Source organism: Protopterus annectens, chromosome 15.part0 (assembly GCF_019279795.1).
Source record: "Protopterus annectens isolate FY-2018-M chromosome 15.part0, PAN1.0, whole genome shotgun sequence".
Taxonomy (NCBI): domain Eukaryota; kingdom Metazoa; phylum Chordata; order Ceratodontiformes; family Protopteridae; genus Protopterus; species Protopterus annectens.
The window spans coordinates 648,133,801-648,156,645 of record NC_056749.1 but is presented as its reverse complement, the minus strand read 5'-3'; the positions used below and the strand labels follow the sequence as shown (position 1 = coordinate 648,156,645).

At 38.7% G+C, this 22,845-nt stretch overlaps 1 protein-coding gene across 1 annotated transcript in view; it reads right to left on the bottom strand.

Annotated features, from left to right (window-relative positions):
* The window catches only part of DOCK11 (dedicator of cytokinesis 11), a 1,858,863-nt gene that overhangs the window by 1,441,245 nt on the left and 394,773 nt on the right, over positions 1-22,845 (bottom strand). The window contains exon 12 of the mRNA XM_044057487.1: positions 16,819-17,031. Coding sequence (XP_043913422.1) covers positions 16,819-17,031 — 213 coding nt within the window. The remainder of the gene's footprint in view (positions 1-16,818; positions 17,032-22,845) is intronic.

The following is a 22,845-nucleotide window of genomic DNA, read 5'->3' as shown; positions in this document are numbered from 1 at the left end:
GCTAAACAAAGCAATACCATCTAACAATGAAAACAGACTTAGCATTAAAACTTCTCTGCTGTTTAAAATATTAGTACTATTAACTTAAGAAGCTGACAGCATATAAGAATGTAAATTAGCATGTTTCTAAAGTAAAAGAAGTCTATAACTCTAATTACTTAAATGTTTGATCTCTCTCTCTCTCTCTCTCTGCACACATCAATTGCTTTGACAGGTGTCAGCTATGCTCTCTTCTGCTTCTTAAATAACATCTTCTGATTCCAAAAACGGTTCTTGCTTCGATCAATGAATCAGCCAAATATTAAAATTCACAATATTGCAGTCTGTTTTATTTCAGTCACATAACATCTCTTGACTTTTTGAGACCTGTTCTTTCCAAGGAAAACTAAATGCATTACAAATTTAAGATTCTTCAACTCATCTTTCTTTCAAAATTTGCCCATTTTAAGACATACATTTCTCTCCTCCTGTCTAAGTATAAAAGCTCTTTAAAGCCAGCAATTATAAATATCTTCAGGGCTACCTTGCCTGGAACATGAATAAACATATCAGGCAGTATTTTTTTTTTGTAAATCCACTCACAGTGTAAAACAGCTAAGAATGTTGAATTCACATCTTCTAGTTTCCCTTTAGCTTCAGAAACTTTGATGGTTGTTGGTGCAGTCGTTGCAAGTCACGTATTAACAAAATACGACTGAAAATGCAGTAACTCAGTGTGGTAAAGTTATATGTATACAGAAAGTGAGAGATCTATCTCAGAATGTCTGGTAAGATTAACTTCCATTTAGATGTAATGTCATACAAGTTAGAAACACAGCCCTGTAACAGATAGAGCTGTTGCTACAAACTATGATGGCAAGACATTATACAATGGTCACCAACTTCTACACTACTTTGTTTAGATCCCCTGCTTGAGTATAACTCCAGCTCTTGTTGTCTTTTTGTCAAATCAGACTTAACAATGCTTGAGCAAGTTCAGAGGGATTTACAAAATCAAGAAAAAACAGTTTGTCTGATGCAAACATAAGCTGAGCTAGAAAAAACACACATACACACAGCCTTTAGGCTACTAGATCCAAAATGTCATCAGTACAGTAACCCACTTGTTAAAAGTAATCTATAATACGCTGCAGGTCACATCAATTACCAGATATTTCACCCCACCCCTACAGAATATTTATCAATTGCATTCTTAAACCTTCGTGTAGCATCAACTACAAAATCAGTAATTGCATTTTACTAACACTAAGGCTAGAATTCGGAAAGATGGCAGGTGGTGTTGTGGCCAGCCCATTGCTATTTACCTTGGTTTTGCAATGAGGCTCAAAGCTCAATATGAATTGAGTACATTGCTGAAGCAGGGCAAGGACTAAAACTCATTAACTATCCTGCACACACACACACACACACACACACACACACACACACACACACACACACACACACACACACACACACACTTTCCGCATAAACCATTCACTTACAGAGCCTTCTACAAATAAATCCAGGCAGCAGAACCATTAGCTAGGTTCCTTACGTTTCGCTTACAGAGCCTTCCAGGCAGCAAGAGCGAAAATAAATCCTTTCCATTCCACTTTCAGAGCGAAGATACATCCTTTCCGGTCACCGTTTTACTTGCAGAGTGGAGCCTTTTAAATCCAGGAGTGATAATAGAGGCAATAGAGCCAACGAGCCTTCTAAATACATCCTTTCCGTTCTCCCTTCTTGGGTTCCCGCTCACATAGCATTTGAACCAAATACATGCGCGAGCTCAATTCCGAGAGGCTGGTAGCCCTGACGGAGCTGACGTCATCACACACGATGACATCAGCTGCGAAATTGCGAAAAATAAAAAACAAAGTGAAAAAAATAAAGAAAATAAAGGGGTGCCACTCGGGAATCGTGACACCCCATTATGTGGACCCCAAAACTCGGTAAAAAATGATTAATTTGGGACAGTTGGGAGGTCTGATTACAGTGTCATACATTACACTTTTGCAAGTGAAATACATATAGAAATGCATTCATCAGAGGGATACATTCATAATTACATATTATATACATAATAGTGCAATAGTTACATAGCTGAAATATTTTACTAGTTATGCTTGTACAATGATGTACCAAGAGGAGAAGATAAAGTAGTAAGTTTGTTTATTGAAGGGAAGGAAGAGAGATGGGAATTAGAAGGTTATAGGGGAGTGTTTACGGGGGATAATTACATTGGCAGGGCCATTTTTCATGAAGGTATTTTTTGTAGTGGTTTTGAAATGACTGGGATGTTCAAGGGATATTATATCTAGTGGTAGGCTATTCCAGGCCTTGGAAGGGTTAAAGCTATAGACTATGTGATCCATTTTGGTCCTTGGTTTGTAGATTTTTAGTAGGCCTTGTTCAGAACTGCAGAGTAATCTAGTGGGTAGGTAATGAGAGATTAGGGATGAGATAAGTTGGACAGAAATAGGGTTCGTAGAGAATGGAGTGAATAATCTGAAATGGATTATACTGAAGCAGGTTAGGTATTTCTAGCCAATTTAGCTCTTTTAGTGAGAGACAGTGATGGGATTTGTAAGAATTTTGGGCAGCAAATCTGGCAATCTTGCTATAAATTATTTCTAACTTGTTTAGTAGTCCAATGTTGAGGCTGGTGAGAATTTGGGAGCTATAGAGTAAAGTGGGTAAGAGGGAGACATTTGAAAGGGTTAGTTTTGCTGTTTTCGTAAGATATTTTTTGTTTCTATAGAGGAGACCTAGCTTGAGATGTGTTTTTCGGATACAATTATTGACGTGTAAATCAAAAGTTAGTCTATCATCAATAGTAATACCCAAGAGTTTTGTACTGGTGTCCACCTGTATTTGGGTATTATTTTGTGACAATATGGTGAAGGAAGACTTTATGTGGCTAAGGTTTTTATGGAGAAAAAGTAGTAATTTGGTTTTCTTTGGATTAAGGATAAGTTGATTTGCAGATAGCCAGTTTTCCACAGAGTTAAAAGAGGACTGTGTGTGTGATTTTAGTTGAGTTGGGGATTCAGCAATAGTGATAAGTGTAGAATCATCTGCATATTGTATCAGTGACAATCGAGGACTGGAAGAGTAGAGAAGGTTGGTAAAGATGTTACAAAGAAGTGGCCCAAGGAAGGAGCCTTGTGGAACACCCATTTTAACAGGAAGAAGAGGGGAGAAAGCTGAGAGCCATTTGACTGACTGGAGTCTATCAGAGAGATAGCTGTTAAACCAAGATATGGTGGATGGAGAGAAGTGTAAGTTTGCTAGTTTAAGGAGAAGGAGTTTATGAGAGACTGTATCAAAGGCTTTAGAGAGGTCAATGAAGAGACAGGAAATAAGTTTGTTACTGTCTCTAGCTAGTGATACAGAGTTTAGGAAAGACAGGAGAGCTGTTGTAGTGCTGTGCATGGGACGAAAGCCATGTTGGGTAGGTGTGAGTAGATTTTCTTGCAGAAGGTAGTGTAAGATTTGATTGTGTACACATTTTTCCAGAATTTTGGAGAGTGGTGAGAGTATGGCTATGGGTCTAAAATTAGTTATATCTATGGAGTTTCCTCCTTTGTGTATTGGAAGGGTGTAAAATTGCTTCCAGATGGAAGGGAATGTGGATTCTGTGATAGAGCGATTTATTAGAATAGAAACTGGGAAAGCAAGAACATCAGCAGCAGCCTGAAAGAATGCAGAGGGAATGTTGTCTATGGATGTGGTGCAAGGTTTTAATTTAGATAGTAGAGTTTTAACATAGTTAGTGGAGACAAGTTTGAGAGAGAAGGTAGTGGTAGGGTTACTACCGATGGAAGAGTTTGAGCTATTAGGTCTATTATTGTTGGTGGGATGGTTTGTGTCTTGATTTAGTCATTTGGATATTGACTCTATAAAGTAGTTGTTGAATATGGAGGCAGTTTTCTCGTGTGTTTTGTCTGGGTGAGGGTTAGGGGAGACTAGTGCACCTGGGTGTAGTATTTGATTTACAGAGTGCTAGAACTTTTTAGAGTTGGATTTAAAGGTAGAAGATGGATTATTATAGAAGTTTTTCTTATCTTTATTTATGTGACTTTTGGCAAGATTTCTAAGTTCTTTATATTTCTGGAGGTCTGGTTGATGTTTAGTTTTAGTCCAAATTTTCCATACTTTGTCTTTTTTTTTAGTAGTGCATGAGTATTTACAGCCATGGGGATATGTTAGACTTTATTCTAACATTCTACTACTGTCATCCTATAAAAAGAACCAGTCTTCAGCATTAAGCCAACAAATTATAATCATGCAAAACTGTCTAGCAGTGTATCAATAACCAACCCTTCCATAATTAAAACCTAAACACAATATCAAACAAAGCACATTAATTTCAAAGAAACATGCAAAAAAATAGATAAACATATTCCTGGAAGGGTGCCCAGTGACAAAAAAAAATGTGACCTTCACTTACTACTCATCCCAGTCACCCAATATGTTACATGCACATCCCAGAATTATTCCACCAAAACATCACAGCAATATAGACATCCAAATAACAATCACCCACCAAGCTGTATCACCATAAACCCAAAACATCTTCAATCATAATACCCACAAAGGAGATACATACCTTATTACATTACAAATACCTTAAAAGATGTGCACAAAACCAAACGTAGTCACCACTGTGATCACTAAGGTCATGCTTTGCAAAACACACCTGTATGTCCAGTATACTTAAACCTGGTAAAATTCTTAAGCCCTGCTCACCTGGCAAAGAATACAATACTCTGTTAAGAACATTTCTCTCAAGTCATTAACAGCATTTACCAACTCACAAACATTTTTTTGGCAAGCTTATTGCTGACTTCACAGCCCAGCTTTCACCTGTAACTCATTCCTTCCTTCCGAGTTACTGATTGGGGGTACCTTGACAAGTTCCTTTCCCAGATGAAACTTCAATGTCCAGATGAGAATGACCTTAATGACCATTTAGGCTATGAGTCCTCCCATGACAAGGCAGAGTACTGAGGAATAGAGGGTTATTATACTGTGGCCCAGACGGGGTTTTCTAAGTCTCACCCTCCATTATGCTGACATTCCTTAGTCAGACTGGATGACCAATAAGGAGTGATTTGCATGCCGATGCTGACAATCATTCTGTACTACGTCAAGGTACAATGAGCAATCTACCCTTATCAGTTACATACCTTCCCCCGAGAATGAGCATACCTACCTGGCTTCATCAGACACCCAGGTTGCTAATCAATCCTGGGATTGACTAGGCATCATTATAGCTTTATCCCTATATGCCATTACAGCTGGCCAACTCACCTGAACTTGGTATAGTAAAACTATCCAGACTCATAAAATATCAACCACAACTCGTGTGGAAACATGGAGCAAGACATCCTTCTTGTAACTAATCAGCATGACATACCATTATGATCAGTCATAAACAACCTTAGCATATTTGAAGATTTCCATAATTTGCTATTTTTAACTTCCTGGGAGGCATTATATGGATATGATGCATCATTCCAATTCTCAAAACTGCCCAAGTAGTAGTCATCATCATCATCCTCTTCTTTCGGCTGTTCCCGTTAGGGGTCGCAACAGCGGATGTTTCCATTTCTTCCTGTCCTCTGCATCATACTCTTTCACACCAACCACCTGCATGTCCTCTCTCACCACATCCATAAACCTCATCTTAGGCCTTCCTCTTTTCCTGTTACCTGGTAGCTTCATCCTTAGCATCCTTTTCCCAATATACCCAGCATCCCTCCTCAGCACATGTCCAAACCAACGCAATCTCGCCTCTCTTGCTTTGTCTCCAAACTGTCCAACCTGAGCTGACCCTCTAATATACTGATTCCTAATCCTATCCATCCTAGTCACACCGAGTGCAAATCTTAACATCTTTAACTCTGCCACATCCAGCTCTGACTCCTGCCTTTTCAACAATGCTACCGTCTCCAACCCATATAACATAGCTGGTCTTACTACCCTCTTGTAGACTTTCCCTTTCACTCTTATTGGTTCCAGTCTGTCACAAATCACTCCTGACACTCTTCTCCACCCATTCCACCCTGCCTGTACTCTCTTCTTCACCTCTCTTCCACACTCACCATTACTCTGAACTGTTGATCCCAAGTCCTTAAACTCATCCACCTTTACCAACTCTACTCCCTGCATCCTCACCATTCCTCTACCCTCCCTCTCATTTACACACATATATTCTGTTTTAGCCCTGCTGACCTTCATTCCTCTCCTCTCTAAAGCATATCGCCACCTCTCCAGGGTCTCCTCAACCTGGTCCCTACTCTCACTACATATCACAATGTCATCTGCAAACATCCTGCCTAATCTCATCTGTCAATCTGTCCATCACCACTGCAAATAAGAAAGGGCTCAGAGCTAATCCTTGATGTAATCCCACCTCCACCTTAAACATATCTGTCACTCCCACCGCAGTCCTCACCAATGTCACACTACCCTTGTACATATCCTGTACCACTCTTACATACTTCTCTGCTACTTCCTCATACAATACCACAACTCCTCTCTAGGCACCCTGTCATATGCTTTCTCTAAGTCCACAGACACAATGCAACTCCTTCTGACCTTCTTATTATTTCTCCAACAACACTCTAAGAGCAAATATTGCATCTGTAGTGCTCTTTCCTGGCATGAAACCATACTGCTGATCACTAATCATTACCTCCCTTCTTAACCTAGCTTCCACTACTCTTTCCCATAACTTCAAGCTGTGACTGATCAATTTTATCCCTCTGTAGTTACTGCAGCTCTGCACATCATCCTTATTCTTAAAGATAGGTACCAAAACACTTTTTCTCCACTCCTCAGGCATCCTCTGACTTTCCAAAATTTCATTAAACAATCTGGTTAAAAATTTCACTGCCATTTCTCCTAAGCTCCTCCATGCTTCCACTGGTATGTCATCTGGGCCAACAGCCTTTCCATTTTTCATCCTCTTCATAGCTATCTTTACTTCCTCCTTGCTAATCTGCTTCACTTCCTGATTCACTATCCCCACATCATCCAACCTTCTCTCTCTCATTCTCTTCATTCATCAGCCCTTCAAAGTACTCTTTCCATCTACTCAACACACTCTCCTCACTTGTGAGTATGTTTCTGTCACTATCCTTTATCACCCTTACCTGGTGCACATCTTTCTGAGCTCTGTCCCTCTGTCTAGCCAATTGGTACAGGTCCTTTTCTCCCTCTTTAGTGTCCAGTCTCTCATACAACTCTCTATATGCCTTATCCTTAGCCTTCGCCACCTCTCTCTTTGCCATGCACCTCATTTCCTTATACTCATGTCTACTTTCTTCATCTCTTTGACAATCCCACTTCTTCTTCGCCAGCCTCTTCCTCTTTATACTCTCCTGTACTTCCTCATCCCACCACCATGTCTCCTTGTCCTCCTTCCTCTGTCCAGATGTCACATCAAGCACCTTCCTAGCAGTCTCCCTTACTAGCTCTGCTGTAGTAACCCAGCTATTCGGTAACTCTTCATTGCCTCCCAGTGCCTGTCTTAACTCTTCCCTGAACTCCACCTCACAATCACCCTTTTTTACCTTCCTCCATTTAATCCTTGGCACTGCTTTCACACTCTTCCTCTGCTTCTTGATCACCCACATCATCCTGCAGACCACTGTTCTATGCTGCTTAACTACACTTTCCCCAGTCATCACTTTACAGTCTCCAATCTTCTTCAGACTGACCCTCCTACATAGGGTATAATCCACCTGTGTGCATCCACCACTGCCCAAGTAGTAGTAAAAAGCTAAAAAAAAAATCTATAACACCAGATCTCAAACAATCGAAGTGTGACTGAAAGATTTTACTTTATGTGGAAATGAGAGATCTTTTGATTCATATGATGCACATAATGCAACAAATAATTTTTTGCACTGAAAATGTAAGTATTTTCATTATAACACTAAAAACAGCAGTGGAAAACACATTTACTATAAAGGTACAGACCATGAAGTGCTCCATCCTTGTTTTTCTTTTGATTCCTCAAAGTTTCTGTACCAAGACATTATATACCCTGACATGAGACACAATTTATATAAGCATGAACTGCTCAACCATACTGAATAGTGTTTGTGCCTTGCAAACAGTGTCATAAAATTCTCTAGCTTCCATCTTTATAGTTGATTGCCTTAGATCATTTAACATGCATACCTGAAAATATCACTGATAATATTGTAAATACTCAGGCATATCATTTATTAGCAGATAAGCACCGACTTTGAATAAACACTAATGAAGGCCACAAACATGCTGAATAATTTCTATAACAAGCGTACACATATTTATACCATAGCAAACAATCACAAATAGCAACACACTTTAAATGGCGCGCGACACTTTAACATCCTTATCTACATTTTATAAGTGATTGCAGTTAGAGAATGGAACATCATTTTAACGTCTTCACATATTTATAACACATATGAACAGATATCATCATCACAACATCTCTAATTTCTTAAGATGGAAACAGCTTCATTTTCTTTCCACGTAAACCACAACATCTGACTAATGGCCAATTAGGTGAAGACAGAGGAGCCATTGGGTCACTCGAGCAGACACGGGGAAAATCACTGCAAACTCAAAAACTGCAGGACTTTTTGCTGTACCACCTAAACAGTGCTACACTGTTGCCAATACAAATAAAAATATATATCTTTGGTTGTGCCCTACTATACCACCAGCAGAATGTCAGTAAGTCACACTCCTGTTCTAGTTTCATCACTCTTCATACAGCCACTCAACCTTTAGACTTGGGTGACATTTAACTAATTTCCATACTCTAAAGCATTCCGGCAGCCCCATGAACATCCTCTTTGCAATATGCCCTTCCTAAGGCAGTTCCATCCTTCTGTCTTCCACCTGCTCATCCTCATGTTCCCAGGCCTCTCTCAAACCAACAATTTCAAGGCAGTCAGCACCCTACTCTGGTTCCACCAATATTTTCCCATAATGCAACTGAGGCAGTCTTTCCAGTATAGCCATCATTCGCTGAGAAGATCTAAATACATAGGGAAGACAGTAAGAGCCCCAGAAAACAATTACTACAAGCAGAAAGTGCACTATCAACATTCGTTTGTATCATCCAAAAGCTATGCGCTTAGCTGCAGAATAGTCACCAAGAAATAACAATCCATCATTAATGGTCTTCCTTCAGCTGTGATCTTTTTACCAAGTAGCCAAAGCTGTGATAAAACATTCTCCTTTTCACAGCAAGACACAGTCTACCAAAATCACTCTCAGTGAAATATAAACTCTGTCAGGTGCCGATGATAAATGTCTATAGACCTTTTTCTATTCTCAACTATATCTTATAAAAGCCTGCCCATTGGACCAGTTTACTTCTCAAAAACTTAAGACAGTCAAACCACTCCTCTCTTTCCAAAACTTCAGTTAATTGCAACTTGCACTATCTTGCCTTAATATCCCAGGTTAACTGCACTCTGTTCAGTGGAACCATTTCAGCTACTTAATTCCGCAGACTTATCACACTTCGGCTATACACTGTTCAAACTGCTACATGGCATCATACTTCTCCTTCAGACACTTGATGGAATTATCCCTTCTAGATGCAAGTTGCTTAATGCAATGATTAAGAAGCCAAAACACCACCCTCACCTGCTGTCTTACTGTTTCCAAAGCCCCCAGGCATGTCTAAGTCCCAAAATTCTCATTACTGTTTCCATAGTCCCATGCATGTCTGTTTCCATATCCCCACACATGTCTGATTCTCATAAATTCATTATTCTTTCAATAGCCCCATGCACATCTGATTCCCATAACCTCATTGCTGTTTCCTTAGCCCCATGCACATCTGATTCCTATAACCTCATTGCTGTTTCCTTAGCCCCATGCACATCTGATTCCTATAACCTCATCACTGTTTCCATAGCCCCAGGCACTCCCAAAAACTCATTACTGTTTCCCTAGTCTCACGCATATCTGACTCCCACAACTCCACTACTGTGTCCATAGCCGCACGCATGTCTGACTCCAACCTCATTACTGTTTCAATAGCCCCATGCATGTCTGATTTCCATAACTTTTTTGCTGTTTTCACAGCCCCATGCATGTCTGACTCCCACAACCTCATTACTGTTTCCATAGCCCCATAAATGCCTGACTCCCACAACCTCATCACTGTTTCCATAGCCCCACACATGCCTGACTCCCATAACTGCATTACTGTTTCCATAGCCCCACACATGCCAGATTTCCATAACCTCATTAATGTTTACACAGCCCCATTTATGACCGATTCTTATAACCTCATTACTGTTTCCATAGCCCCAGGTGTGTTTGATTCCCATAACCTCATTAACGCTTACATAGTTCCAAGCATGTCTGATTCTCAACCGCATTACTTGTTGGCAATGATGATCTTCACTAATAGGGGGAGGGGGCTCTTCATTAACCAGGAGTCCTCAAATCTATATCATATGAGCGAATCACACAAATTGCTAACGCTCATAATATCGAATGTATCGGACCTCGAAGTGCTTTTTCTGAGATCGCAGTACAGTGAAGAATGGGATATTTGCCCTTTCCTCAGTATAGTGCGATGTTGGAATATATATTTAGTGGGGGTGTGGGAGACGCAGCCCCCCACAATAGGAAGTTCGAGTTCCGGTACGTTCGATATTATGAGCGTTCTTAATTTGTGCGATTCGCTCATACGATATAGACCCGAAGTCCTCGTAGCTCTTTCTGCTCATCTTCTCTAATCCAAGCTAAGTCACCACATCTGGAAAATGAAACTGCCCTTTATGGCAGTGTGCCAGCTTTATGCTTTTAGGCCTTTATTTGTTTTTTATATTTTTTCTTTAAGTATTATACCTTCCTACATTCTGTATGAGGTGCATAGCATTATTTATTTGTTCTGCACTAATACTGCAAAGTTCTCCCCACTGTAGTTTGTGCCATATGTCGACTGCTTGCTATTCATCATTTGACAGTTTGCTAAAGTGCATTGCATTGTTTACTGTGTTAAATGTTTTGAGTTCATTGTTCATCAGTCACCCTCTACAGACTGCACCATCTGGACATAAACTTATGTGATGTTGATTACATACTACAACTATATGTATTTTACGTAGAGCTAAGCTTAATATAATCTTGCAATGTATTTTCATATTTCAATATGTTAGTCTGTAGCACGCACAATTCCTTTTGTTTGGGAGTTGTTCTAACACAAAAGCACAGAAATCACTTTAACCCCACTGCAAAATTGAACATATTCCACTTCCAGACAGAAAATAAAACAATAGTTATAGCATGGAGTCACCAGAATGTTCATCTATACTTATATAGGCCAAAATTGCCTTTAGTCCCAGACCACAAGCTTAACAAAGTAATATGAAACAATTCCAGATCCGAACCTCCTTTGACAACAGAAATATGATAATTTCACCCTATGATTTTATTTTGGGACAAAAGGAAGGAAGTATAACACACTTCATGATAAGGCATCAACCAGAGTGTGAATAAGTAACACATACAGAATCTAAAACAGTTGAAGAATGTATCAGTGCCACTACATATGAATTAAATTCCCAAAGCTATAACTTTCTATGACAGAGTCAGAGACATAAAATTGTTCGGTACCTCAGCAGACTAAAAGACTCTGGTCTAACCCTTAGGGACAAGTGTAAATATGGTAAAAGTAAACTCGAATTCTCTCATTTTTTTTTCTTCTCTCAGAAATGTATGGCAAGCAATGGTCTATGTACTTCACAATTATTTACTCCAAACAACAACAAGAATGTAAGACTTTTCCTGGCATGGAAAAAATATATGTGCTGCATACAATAATTTAGCATAACAATTTCATATAGACTCCTTAGGGGTGAACTGTATCTTGCTTACAATCTATAAGGGATCTAGTAGTCCAAGAACCCATAAATCAAATAGACCAACTTACATTAGGGCCAGAAACCAAAATCTGCTCCATCAATAAATAAGATAAGTAGAAGGGATAGATTTGTCGCACAGCACCTACCCCTTCTCTGGAACAAACATTAGCAGTGTGACACTTGTGTTGGACTACTGAATGGGTATTCATAAAGTCACCCCTGGTATAGCTGGCCTGGCCTTCCTTGAACAGGGAGGAAAGGCCTAAGGGCAGGTACTGGCAAGGTGGAAATGGCCTTGCATATCAGCTGCCTTGTAACTTGTACGACACTATAATCATAATTGCTCTGTTTACTAAACTAATGAAGAAACACTGTTTCTACAGAGCAGAAAGGCATCGGAAATTATTAAAGAGCAGAAAAAAGGATTCAATTGCCCTATTCAATACTAACTCTGAGATGCTTTTAGAGGTAGATGCAAGTAATGTGGACAAGGTGCAGTGTTGAATCAATACTAAAACAGCCATGCAAGATGATTTTTATGCCAGAAGACTTCTTACAAGGGCTGATAAAGACTTTCTCAAACAGGAATGGGTTCTCTTGCCACAGAATGGACATGTAAACATTTCCACATCCATCCACAGGAAGGCATTCTGATAAAATGTGAAAGCTGTCAGAATGAATAAACTGAGTGTCAGATGTTTACTAGCCCATGTTTTCCCACTAAATCCTTTTAAGACGAGCCTTTGAGACCTGTTCCTTGTGTATCTTTTACTGTGACAACTTTTGCTCAAGCACAGTTTCCTCTAAATATCTGTCCTGTTAACCTACAAAGCAGGATCACACAGAGTAAGAAAAAGCAGAATGGAAAAAATGCACTTTGGAGTACAAGTTGTTATTTCTCAGAGTCAGTCTGACCTTGGACTTAACATATAAAAGTGAAGGGGGTGAGGAAGGGTGTGGAGTTGAGGGATAACCTCTGCTAAAAATGCATTTTGGTGGTGAGGGGGTTAGGAGGTTTACCTCTCGCTTACTTTGGATATGAGCAGTTACACTCTGAAAATAGTACTATCATATATTTTATGCCTGAACAGTTTAGTGTCAATGAATAACAGGGCAAGAATATATTAATCAGATTTCACAGAGGGGCAGCAGACATAGCTTATGAAGAACATCAAAACAAAGTCAAGGCAAGGGATACAGTAGGGGCAGTAATATGATCACTTTTCACCTGCAACAACTGGAAAGGCTAAAAAAGTACCTCACAAAGAGGATCCTAGGCCTTAAACACTTGTCCTATATGGACAGACTCAAAAAACTGTCTCATATCGCCTACTTAGAGACGATCTCTGCTTGATTTACAAAGCCATGTCTGACCCAGCTCTGTTAGAAATGCTACATCTAAAGAAATCCCAATCCTTCCGCACCACACACTCCAGGGACCTCAACCTCATTACCACAATCAACAGAACAAGCTGAAGGGACAGGTCCATAACCCAGAGACTGCCCATGCTATGGAATAGACCTCCCATACATGTCAAACACAGCACCTCACTGGCCCTCTTCAAAAGAAATCTTGATGAGTGGATGGGAAATAGAAAATTCACCCTGGGGATCACTCCAGTAGCTCTACTCGACAGAAGCACTGGGAACTAAGGTTGGGTGGCATGATGCGAGGGTAATCCTATGGGCTAGGCTTGTAAAGGCTCCAGGGCCATTAGCCTAGTATACACCTATGAACCTATGATTCTCTGATGCAGTCTTTTCTCAAAAACTGCCAGCTATATCAATCCTACGCTGTCAAAACTGGAGATACTCTCCTTCACATGTCAGAGTTGCCCATTTAAGGAGGTCAGCACTGACATAACAAAAAGTTATGGGTACATACTTATTATGTTGAACAAATATTCCAAGTTTCCTGTTGCAGAACCAGAGCCACCTAGAACAGCCACCACTTCTCTTACTGTATTCAAATGTAATTTGGACAAATGAATGGGAAACCACAAGTTCACCTCCAGTTTATCACTCGGGTCCCTCATGGATACAGACAACAAGTAAATGTCTCAAGAAACCCTTCTTCTTCCCACCTCTGTGTTATTCACACACAGAATATATGGAATAGAAATGACCATGAGAAAGTAAGGCCAGGCTTCTTAAGATCCCCACAGCTCAATAACCTAATGTTTAACTGAGAAGTTATAAACCTATGTTAGGTTGCTGAACTGACAAATCTTGAAATAACTTACATTAATGATATCACACTGGGCCCAGATATCCACTGTAAATTTGATAAATATAGCAGTTACGCACACCTTTTCAGTCCAGTGACTGTTGTATACTACAACTGATAGCTTTCCAATGTCACTAAAGAATGTATTCACATTGTCTAAACACACAGATAACTGCATTCAGAAACTGTTTTTGCCATATGCAGATCATTCTGGGTGTTACACACATTAGAGTTTGCAAAGCTGTTAATCCTGTTTGCTTCAGTCACTTGTAAAACAGGTTTTTGTCCTTTCTGGACTTCATATTTAAAAAATGTTTGGTTTGACCACATTTTTCATACTCTCTAGCTCTGTATAAATTCACAACATATTAACGTCAGGTAACTTTCCCTTAAAACCTTGCTCCTTGTTTGATTTTGATTTTTATGCTACAGACTATTCTGTTCCTTACTAATGATTGTTGCAATTCTACTTATAGTTTTGTATGAATGTTTTAGCTGAGTATCTTAAGCATCTGCAGTTTCAGTAGCATCCTATACCCTTCTCCAGCAGCATGTAAACATATAGCATAATGTACTTTTTACAGACTTTTCGTCTATTTTATACACAGTGAGGAAGTAAATAAACATTTTTTCCAGATTTTCCAGATTTATGTTTTATCACCTTGTAGTGAGAAAATTCCTGGTAGTTGCAGCTGGAGATTTTTTCCCCACAGTGAATTATATTTCAGCACTTCCATATACACATTTTAGAAAATATATATATTTTTTTTCATTTTTACAGATTTTTCCATGCTGACACCATGTGACAGCTGCATGTTTTAGTTTCTGTGAGGTCTTTAACCAGACTGGCTTTTAGAAAGAATGTATTGCACAAAACATGATATAGCAACTCCTTCTAGTAAGATATCACAATATTTATAGTTGTACACCTTATGGGTACAGCAGCGTTAGAGGAGAGAAAAGCAATGGAATATGCCCTGTTAGTTACCACAACAGTGGCTTAGTCTGTGAGAAACTGCTCAAATGGCTTGCTACTGGCTAAGGAAGATGATGGCATAATGGTTGCCAGAGTACTGTATTTTGCAGTTGTGTTTTTAGAGGTAGAGTTAGAGATAGTCTGATTATGACTCTGGTAAAGGGCAGTAAGATACTGGACATGATTCAGAAATGGAGGAATGGCAATCAATGTTATAACATAGCCAGTGCTGCTACTCTTAATCTACATTGTATGTCCACTGATTCAGTGGAAAAGACTGAAGGATGATGTACGGATGTGGCACACGAGTGTATCCGTTTCTTGTACATATCTGCAGAATGAGCAGGAGTTGCATGAGTTTTAGCACTAGGTCTATTTGATTGTTAATACACTGCCAACCAAAATTATTGGATGGAGGCTGGGCACCATGTTTGATGTAAGTACCTGAAATGCTAGTAACAACATCAGATTTCAAAATGCTACACTGCTGTTTTATGTACAACAGTATAGTGGTTTCCCTATGTATCCTTGGTCTGTGAAATCTCACAAATTACTTACTCCTGATCAAGTGAAACAAGTAACTGCACAAGCCTGTGCACTGCTTTGGAAATATTTTCACTTCCTCACTGTTGAGCAGTTGTAGAGCTGGGATGTGTAAGTTCACAGTGTAGACAGGACTTGCTTTACATGTGAGGAGAAGGTGAACCCCTGCAAAAAACACTTGTTTGCCATGTCATGTTACTTTGTATGTAATAGTCAAGTTTCAAGGTTGTAGATGTGAACACCTGCAATGTGTGGGGTTGTGTTACAACTGCTCATAGTAGAAGGCTTTACTTTCTGCTCCTTATTAGTGTTGTCCATATGGGTCTATGTCTACACTGGCATAACTGTCAAAGTTGTACTGTGTGTCTAAAACTGAAATGTGGTACAGAAGCTTGTTGCAATGTAACATCATTGCTGCTAAAAGCTAATCTGTGTATGCAGTTCATGACTGATAAGGCTGCTCAGGGAGGCTCACATATACACATAAAAAGGACATGAATGTACCATGCCACAGTAATGTCTGAAAGTATTATATGTGATGTAGAAATGGCCTTGCTGGGAGACCCAGACTAATAGCACCACCTATGTTTTAATTTTCTGTATGCACTTAATGGCTGCTGCTATCTGTTCAAGGCTTCAGAAAGCACTCTAGGGCATAGTAATAGCAATATAAGAAATGCTTTTCTTTCTTTTCATTTAAAAATGCCTGTCATTTTAATGGGTAAAATAACAGTGACCAGTTTATTGAACATTTTAAAATAAAAAAAAAATCCTACTACATGCAAAACTACTGACTTGTGATCACAGAATTATAGGGCCACAGGACATTACTAGGCTATCGACCCAGAGGTCATTTAAAGCCTAGCTGTTTCAACCCAATGTAATACAGTACAAGTACTAGTCAATACCAAAGATTGCATTTAGTGATGACTACCCATGTCCAGGAGGGTTGTGGGTGCTATCCTCGGTAATTACCATGTATTAGATTACATCTATGACACTGCGTATATATCATGTGCACATATATGTGCATACACGTGTGTGTATGTGTGTGTGTGTGTGTGTGTGTGTGTGTGTGTGTGTGTGTGTATATATAATATAAACATTTGTGTATTTGTGGTTTAATGACTGCCAGAGCACTAAATTTATTTATTTCCTTTCATAACATAATGAATTAAAAACACTTCCTGTACCTTTTGGGGGTAACAGAGCAGAGGTTCAACAAGGCTGTAAACTGAAGACTTTTTTGGAAACATCACTTTGGTTTCTCCATTACTTGTTTGTGCTGCAACATCAGATAGCATTTCACGAACTGAAGGGGGATTAAGATCCACGTGGAAGTCTGCTGAAATCTTGCAGTTATGTTTGACATCAAATAATGCAAGGGTCACAAAAAATGGTTCAACCTGAGGAAGACAAACTCTATTTATTATAATATTTAATCTTACAGCAATTATTTGTGAAGACATGTAAACATTATTTAAAAAATAATGCATTGCTATACCTATGATTATAAATCATGTGCTGCAGCCTAATAACGTCGTAGACAAGCCTTTCTATAAACTGAGCTACCTTTATGGTAGCAGTTTTACCATTACAATAATAATTTGGTCATTTAGACACACAAACATATATTCTGGTTTGACAAAGATACAACAGATATAATGCAGGTGGGAGTAGGTCTGTAAAGCATATGGCCATAAGAGGAATCAGTCTACATAAAACCTGTTTTCTGATTCATTTCCAGTGGAAGAGAATAACATGACTGAAAGAAATGACAGTGACAATCTGTTACTGGGACACTTTTATTTACTTGACATTTGTTAGCTGAGACAGTCCGACTGAATTACACAAACCTATTTCAGCAGAGGCCCTGGGAGAAAAGCTCCACATTAAAAAGTTTAGGTACATACACAAAATAAAATTGCAATAATTACAACAAAAATGTTAAATACTTTGCACAATGTATTTAGGTTCATACACAGGTAAATTACAATTTTTTAGAAGATTTCTGTTAATTAATTCTCTACACATTACATTACCAGATTAGTGCTGAGAAAAACAGCCAGTTACTTTGAGTTTACTAAAGTTCAGTAACATTACAGTGTATTAACAGTAGGTTGCTTGAGGAGTTAATGTTCATTCTTACTAACAAATTAAAATGGGGGGTAATGATATGCAAGAATTCCGCCGTATGTTTCATTTAAGACGCACAAAGAAATATCATGCAATGCCTCCCAAAAACTGTGCAAAGTCTGCAGAAAAGATAAAAGAGTACAGTCTCCGTTTCTTAAACCTATGCCTTCTGTCAGAGACCTTGTTCATCAAATGTTAACAAGATAAGCAAATTAAAACTTTTTCTAATTTCCCATAATTTATCCTAGACTGGTATTTCGCTAAGACTGCTCCCAACATAAGATTTTAAAATCTTGACATAAAACAAGCTACATGCATTAAAGAAATTAACACTTCATCTCTCTCCATTACTATTTTTTTAAGCTGACACTGTAACCTAGGGGGTAAGCTTGTCCAATCAGAAAGACTCATACAGCCAGATAAGGAATCATGAACAACTAACAATACAAGAAAACAAATGAGTGATTGGGTGATGCAAATTTGTCAGCCTCACACAGTATGCTTAAGGAGGTCACAGGATCAAAACCTTACTTACAGTCCATTCACATGCACTGTCTTAGCCACTACAACATAGTGCCAAGCAAATAAAGACTGGAGTACAACATTGTGTGACAAAGTGAGTAGTTTTTAAATGTGTGCATATCCATATTAGAGAGGAGCACATCTAGGGCAAGGCTAAAGGGTGGACTGAGATATCCTCATTCACTCATTTGTTTGATAGCTGTAGGTACTATGTGACAAAACACATAACTAAAAGATATGCAGTAAATTACTTCACAAATGCCCAAGAACTGGATCTTGCACCGATCAATTACCCAGTTCAAGGTCAGGTTATACATTCTGAAAACGGAGATAAGAAATTAATTTTGAAAGTAAACCCTGACTACGATATGGTATGGAATAAATATAAGACCCTAGTAACAGAAAAGGAGTTGCCAAACTGCGACATTAACTAAGGGCAGTACTAAACAGTGCTTTCTAACTTATATTGCTAGATGTCTAGAGTTAGATGAGGAAATGTTATGATGAGATTCCAATACAAAACTGTCCAGAAAATGCAATGATTTCATGTACAGTTTTTCTGTCTCAATACAGCCATTTCAAGCAAGATACATTTCATGAATACCCACAGATACAAAACCCAGTGATCAAAGGCTGTTTTTTTTTTTTTTTTTTGAAAACATTTACTGTGTGACATATAAAGAAAGTAGTAATATTAGAACTAAATTCAGACCCAGGAATAAAATGCAAAATAACCTGGTCACAAACTTACCTGATAGGTATCCTTCCTGATAATCTAGCATAGTCTTGTAGTGAGAAACTTGCTTGTATGCAATTTAGTTTAGACCTTGCCATGTTATCTTTTTTATGGCCAGGTTTAAAACTATAAGAAAAAATAACATTCAAGCAGCTTCTATCTTAAAAAGAAATATACAGCTTTGAATTTGTGGAGTTATTGACTGCTTTTATTCACCAAAGTGTGACCCGCTGTAGGGACAGTGTCAAGTGGGTTGTTTGGGGTGGTACACCTGTGAAAGAGTGATGCAGGTGTCCTAAGCTAAGCTCAGGGAGGGCAGAAACCTCCTGGGGCAGAAGTGCAAAAGCTAGAGTTAACTTTAATGAAACCACAGATAAAATCAGACCTACTTCTGACAAAGGAAGAGACAGAATTATTACAAAGATGCTTTCTCAAGTGTAGCATGACTACTGATAGGTGGCTCTGAACAACCATAAAGGCATCAATCCAAATGTCTGAACAAAGTCTGTCCATAGCAAAGTTATTTAATGCAATGGGAGCAGTTACTTACTTATCAGAACCTTTAACAAATGCACTGCTGTAATTCTTTAAAAAGAGTTAGGAAGTCTGCAATTCCTATCAGTTCATACCCACTTATTTATATACAGCTCAGTGGCTCTCCTTGATATTAAATATTTAACTCCAGGACGCACATAGATTTTAGTGCCTCTCTGTAAGCCTGCGTAGGTGCTTAAGGATTTTGCTTTGGAATTCATTATCAGGTTTTCTGCTACAAGCTGTTTTCATGATGTACAAAGCTACTTGTGGAAACATGATGATTGTTTTCCAAACTTTCCTGGCACTGTGATATCTAGCAAGAAAAAGTTTACACATTAACTCACAAGAAATGGCACCATGCTGAACAAAAATATGTAATTCACAAAACAAGTCATTTCGTAGTTGCACAAGGAAAAACAGCAGCATCACGTCTATTTCTGGAAATTCTTTTTCCTTTTCTAAGCTTTATTTGACTATTTTCTGCAGCTGTCGTTCTTTTCCAAACTTTGCATACATATGTGCCCACATGAAGTACTACTGAAAAAGTGCTGATACCCGTAGACACAAACTGCACCTATCTTACTAGCATCTGCTTCATACATGTATTCAGGACAGGGTACTGAATACAAGAACTAAATTCTATGGTAACAAGATGTTAGCTTGGCTTCAGTGCTGTGAATTAGAAAGTCTGCTCACCAGATTTTATTTCTTAGATTTTTTTTGCAAACATATTCACAGTTTCTGTTGATGCAGTTCAATCAAAATCATGTATCTCTCTCTCTCCCAGATATGCACAAAAGGCAGAGCATTATGTAAAAGCTGATTACAGTGTATCTCCATGATACAACATCAACTCCACTGAGATCCACAACCAAAATTGAACATAACAGAACAAATTCACATGAATGTGAGCAGTGTTTGAAGTGAAAATGCGCCATGAAAAGAAGCATTATCGTAGGGATGCAAGCCTCCAGCACAGACGCCCCACCCTTAGGGAGGGGATAAAACCCTGTAATGCTGTAGCCTCAACCTTGTAGAAAAAAGACGGCACGGCATTTCACAGACTAATGATTGTTCATACTGGAGTCGAGCATTTGTGTGTCAAAGACAAACCTAGCATCTCACACAGCCCTTTCTCAGAAAAGGAGCGATGGTTTATGGCTCGAGTATCTTTCAAACAGTGCACCACCCTCTACAGACTGATCGCCATCAAAGAACACTCACTGCTAGCACTTTGGAAAGCCAGCCAAACTGTACCATCAGCTTCAAAACTGTACTTACCAAGTTAAGTACAGACCAGGCAGTGAGGCTAGCTGAAGCTTTAAAAACAAGATCACAGAGTACTGCTGTCTACTTTTATGTACTTATTTTTATAAATAGAAAATATTAAAAATAATAAATAAATCTTTTTGAAAAGTTACCTTTATACAGAATGTAAAAATTCAATGATTTTCTGGGTGTACCTGAATTTAGAAACTGATATTAAGACCAAAAAGCAAATAAATAAAATATAATATGCCCCAGGTCATACAAGTAATTGCATAAGATCAGGTAAGTTACTATTAAAAACCATGGGGAAAAAGTAAATCCTTCATTCTAGCCAGTAGCTGTAAATAATTAACAATTTGACTTGCCAAGATTCACTATGTCAAGGTCCAGAATGAGACGACTGAATGATCAGACATTTGTACTTGCATGTATTACGTCTGAGCTTGCGGTTTCTTAGAACAGAAGTATGGTAATCTTGGAGTTAATGATTAGGAGTTTGGAGAATACGGTGAGCTTACCTCCTATAGTTGGGAGTGCAGGGGCTTGCTCCCCTGCAAAAAAAAAAAAGTGTTTGAAGGAAAAAAAGCAATATTTGCTCTTCTTCTCCTGTATTTTCAGCTTTTTCCCCCTGCGTTTCATGAAAATAACTTTGTCTAAGTCCATTGGGTAAGGTACTTAAAATACATATACACTGCAGAGTATAAAACCAGTGCTTCACAAAAAAGTACATCTATTTGAGTTAATACGTATCCAATGCAGAGGTCAGTTTAGCATGAAAAGTAATCATTCAGGTTGCTGGCTTAATGATTTGATATTCCTTGAAGAAATGCTTAATGTGAGAACAAAATATCCAAAGGCAAACAGCATATGCAGAGAATGAGACAAGCAAAACTACCATAAGCAACGCATGTTTGTGCACACTAATTACTCCACAGCTTTCTTCAAAGGCCTTAATTATTTTCACTCTGCCTATAACTTAACCTTTTTCAGAACGCATTAGTCACAACTATGCTTGATTTTTTTAAACTCGAATGCACTTTGCATAAAATATATTTGTCTAAAGTCATTGTTCAGGTGAACCCCAAGCATTCTTCATGGCCAGACACAAATTATGCTTGTGAAATATGATGATGCCAATAATCGGAATGATCTATTCCGGATGCCATATCTTATGTTGAGCAACATATTTGTGCTCTGTGAGTGATTAAAGAGGTGCATGTTGGAAGTAGAGGTAAAATTAGAATTTGTTGACTTGTACACCAATCTGCAGTACTGTTACCCACTGCTACTTTTCAGAAATCTGCTCTTTGTTTTACAGTATATATCCAAGATATGTTAAGTACAGATTTCTTCCAGCAGAAATGATCACAAGGCTACTCCTTAACTTTCTGGCCAACTGTATTGGTAAGATCCAACAATCCATTCTACATAAAATATACTTTACAAAAGACATAACCATTAACTATCCTGGCAGAACTTAGAGCTCCTCTTGTGTCATACTTCCAACTCCTAATATTACCACCCATCTCTCTTAGTACCATACAATCCTAACTAGTTTTGATTACAGGACCATTAAAAGCATAGTAATTAACTGCCCACTCTTCACTACTTCCTCTTTCTGCAGTCCTTTATGTTTATAACACCCATCAGCTATCCAACCCACGAGCACAATAGGTCATTTATCATTCAAAATCGACATTATTCCACTTACCGCTTACTCTTTTATATCATACCTGCCCTCTTACAGCACTTTATCACGTGATTCCCATTTTTCATTACTTCCATACTCTACACCAGCTCAAATATTACACCCATAGACAATATGTATATTTCTAAACCTAACACAAAAGTACAGTTGTGTACCTACCATAAATGTAGATGTTCGACTGTATTCACTGTTGCAGTCATTACACTTGGGTTATCCTGCTGGCAGGCTACCCGCAGTCGGCCTGAATTCCAAAGTCCTGGTCTGGCATCGGTTGCTGTCGCCTCTTCCCTGACGTCAGTGCGCCAGGGGTAT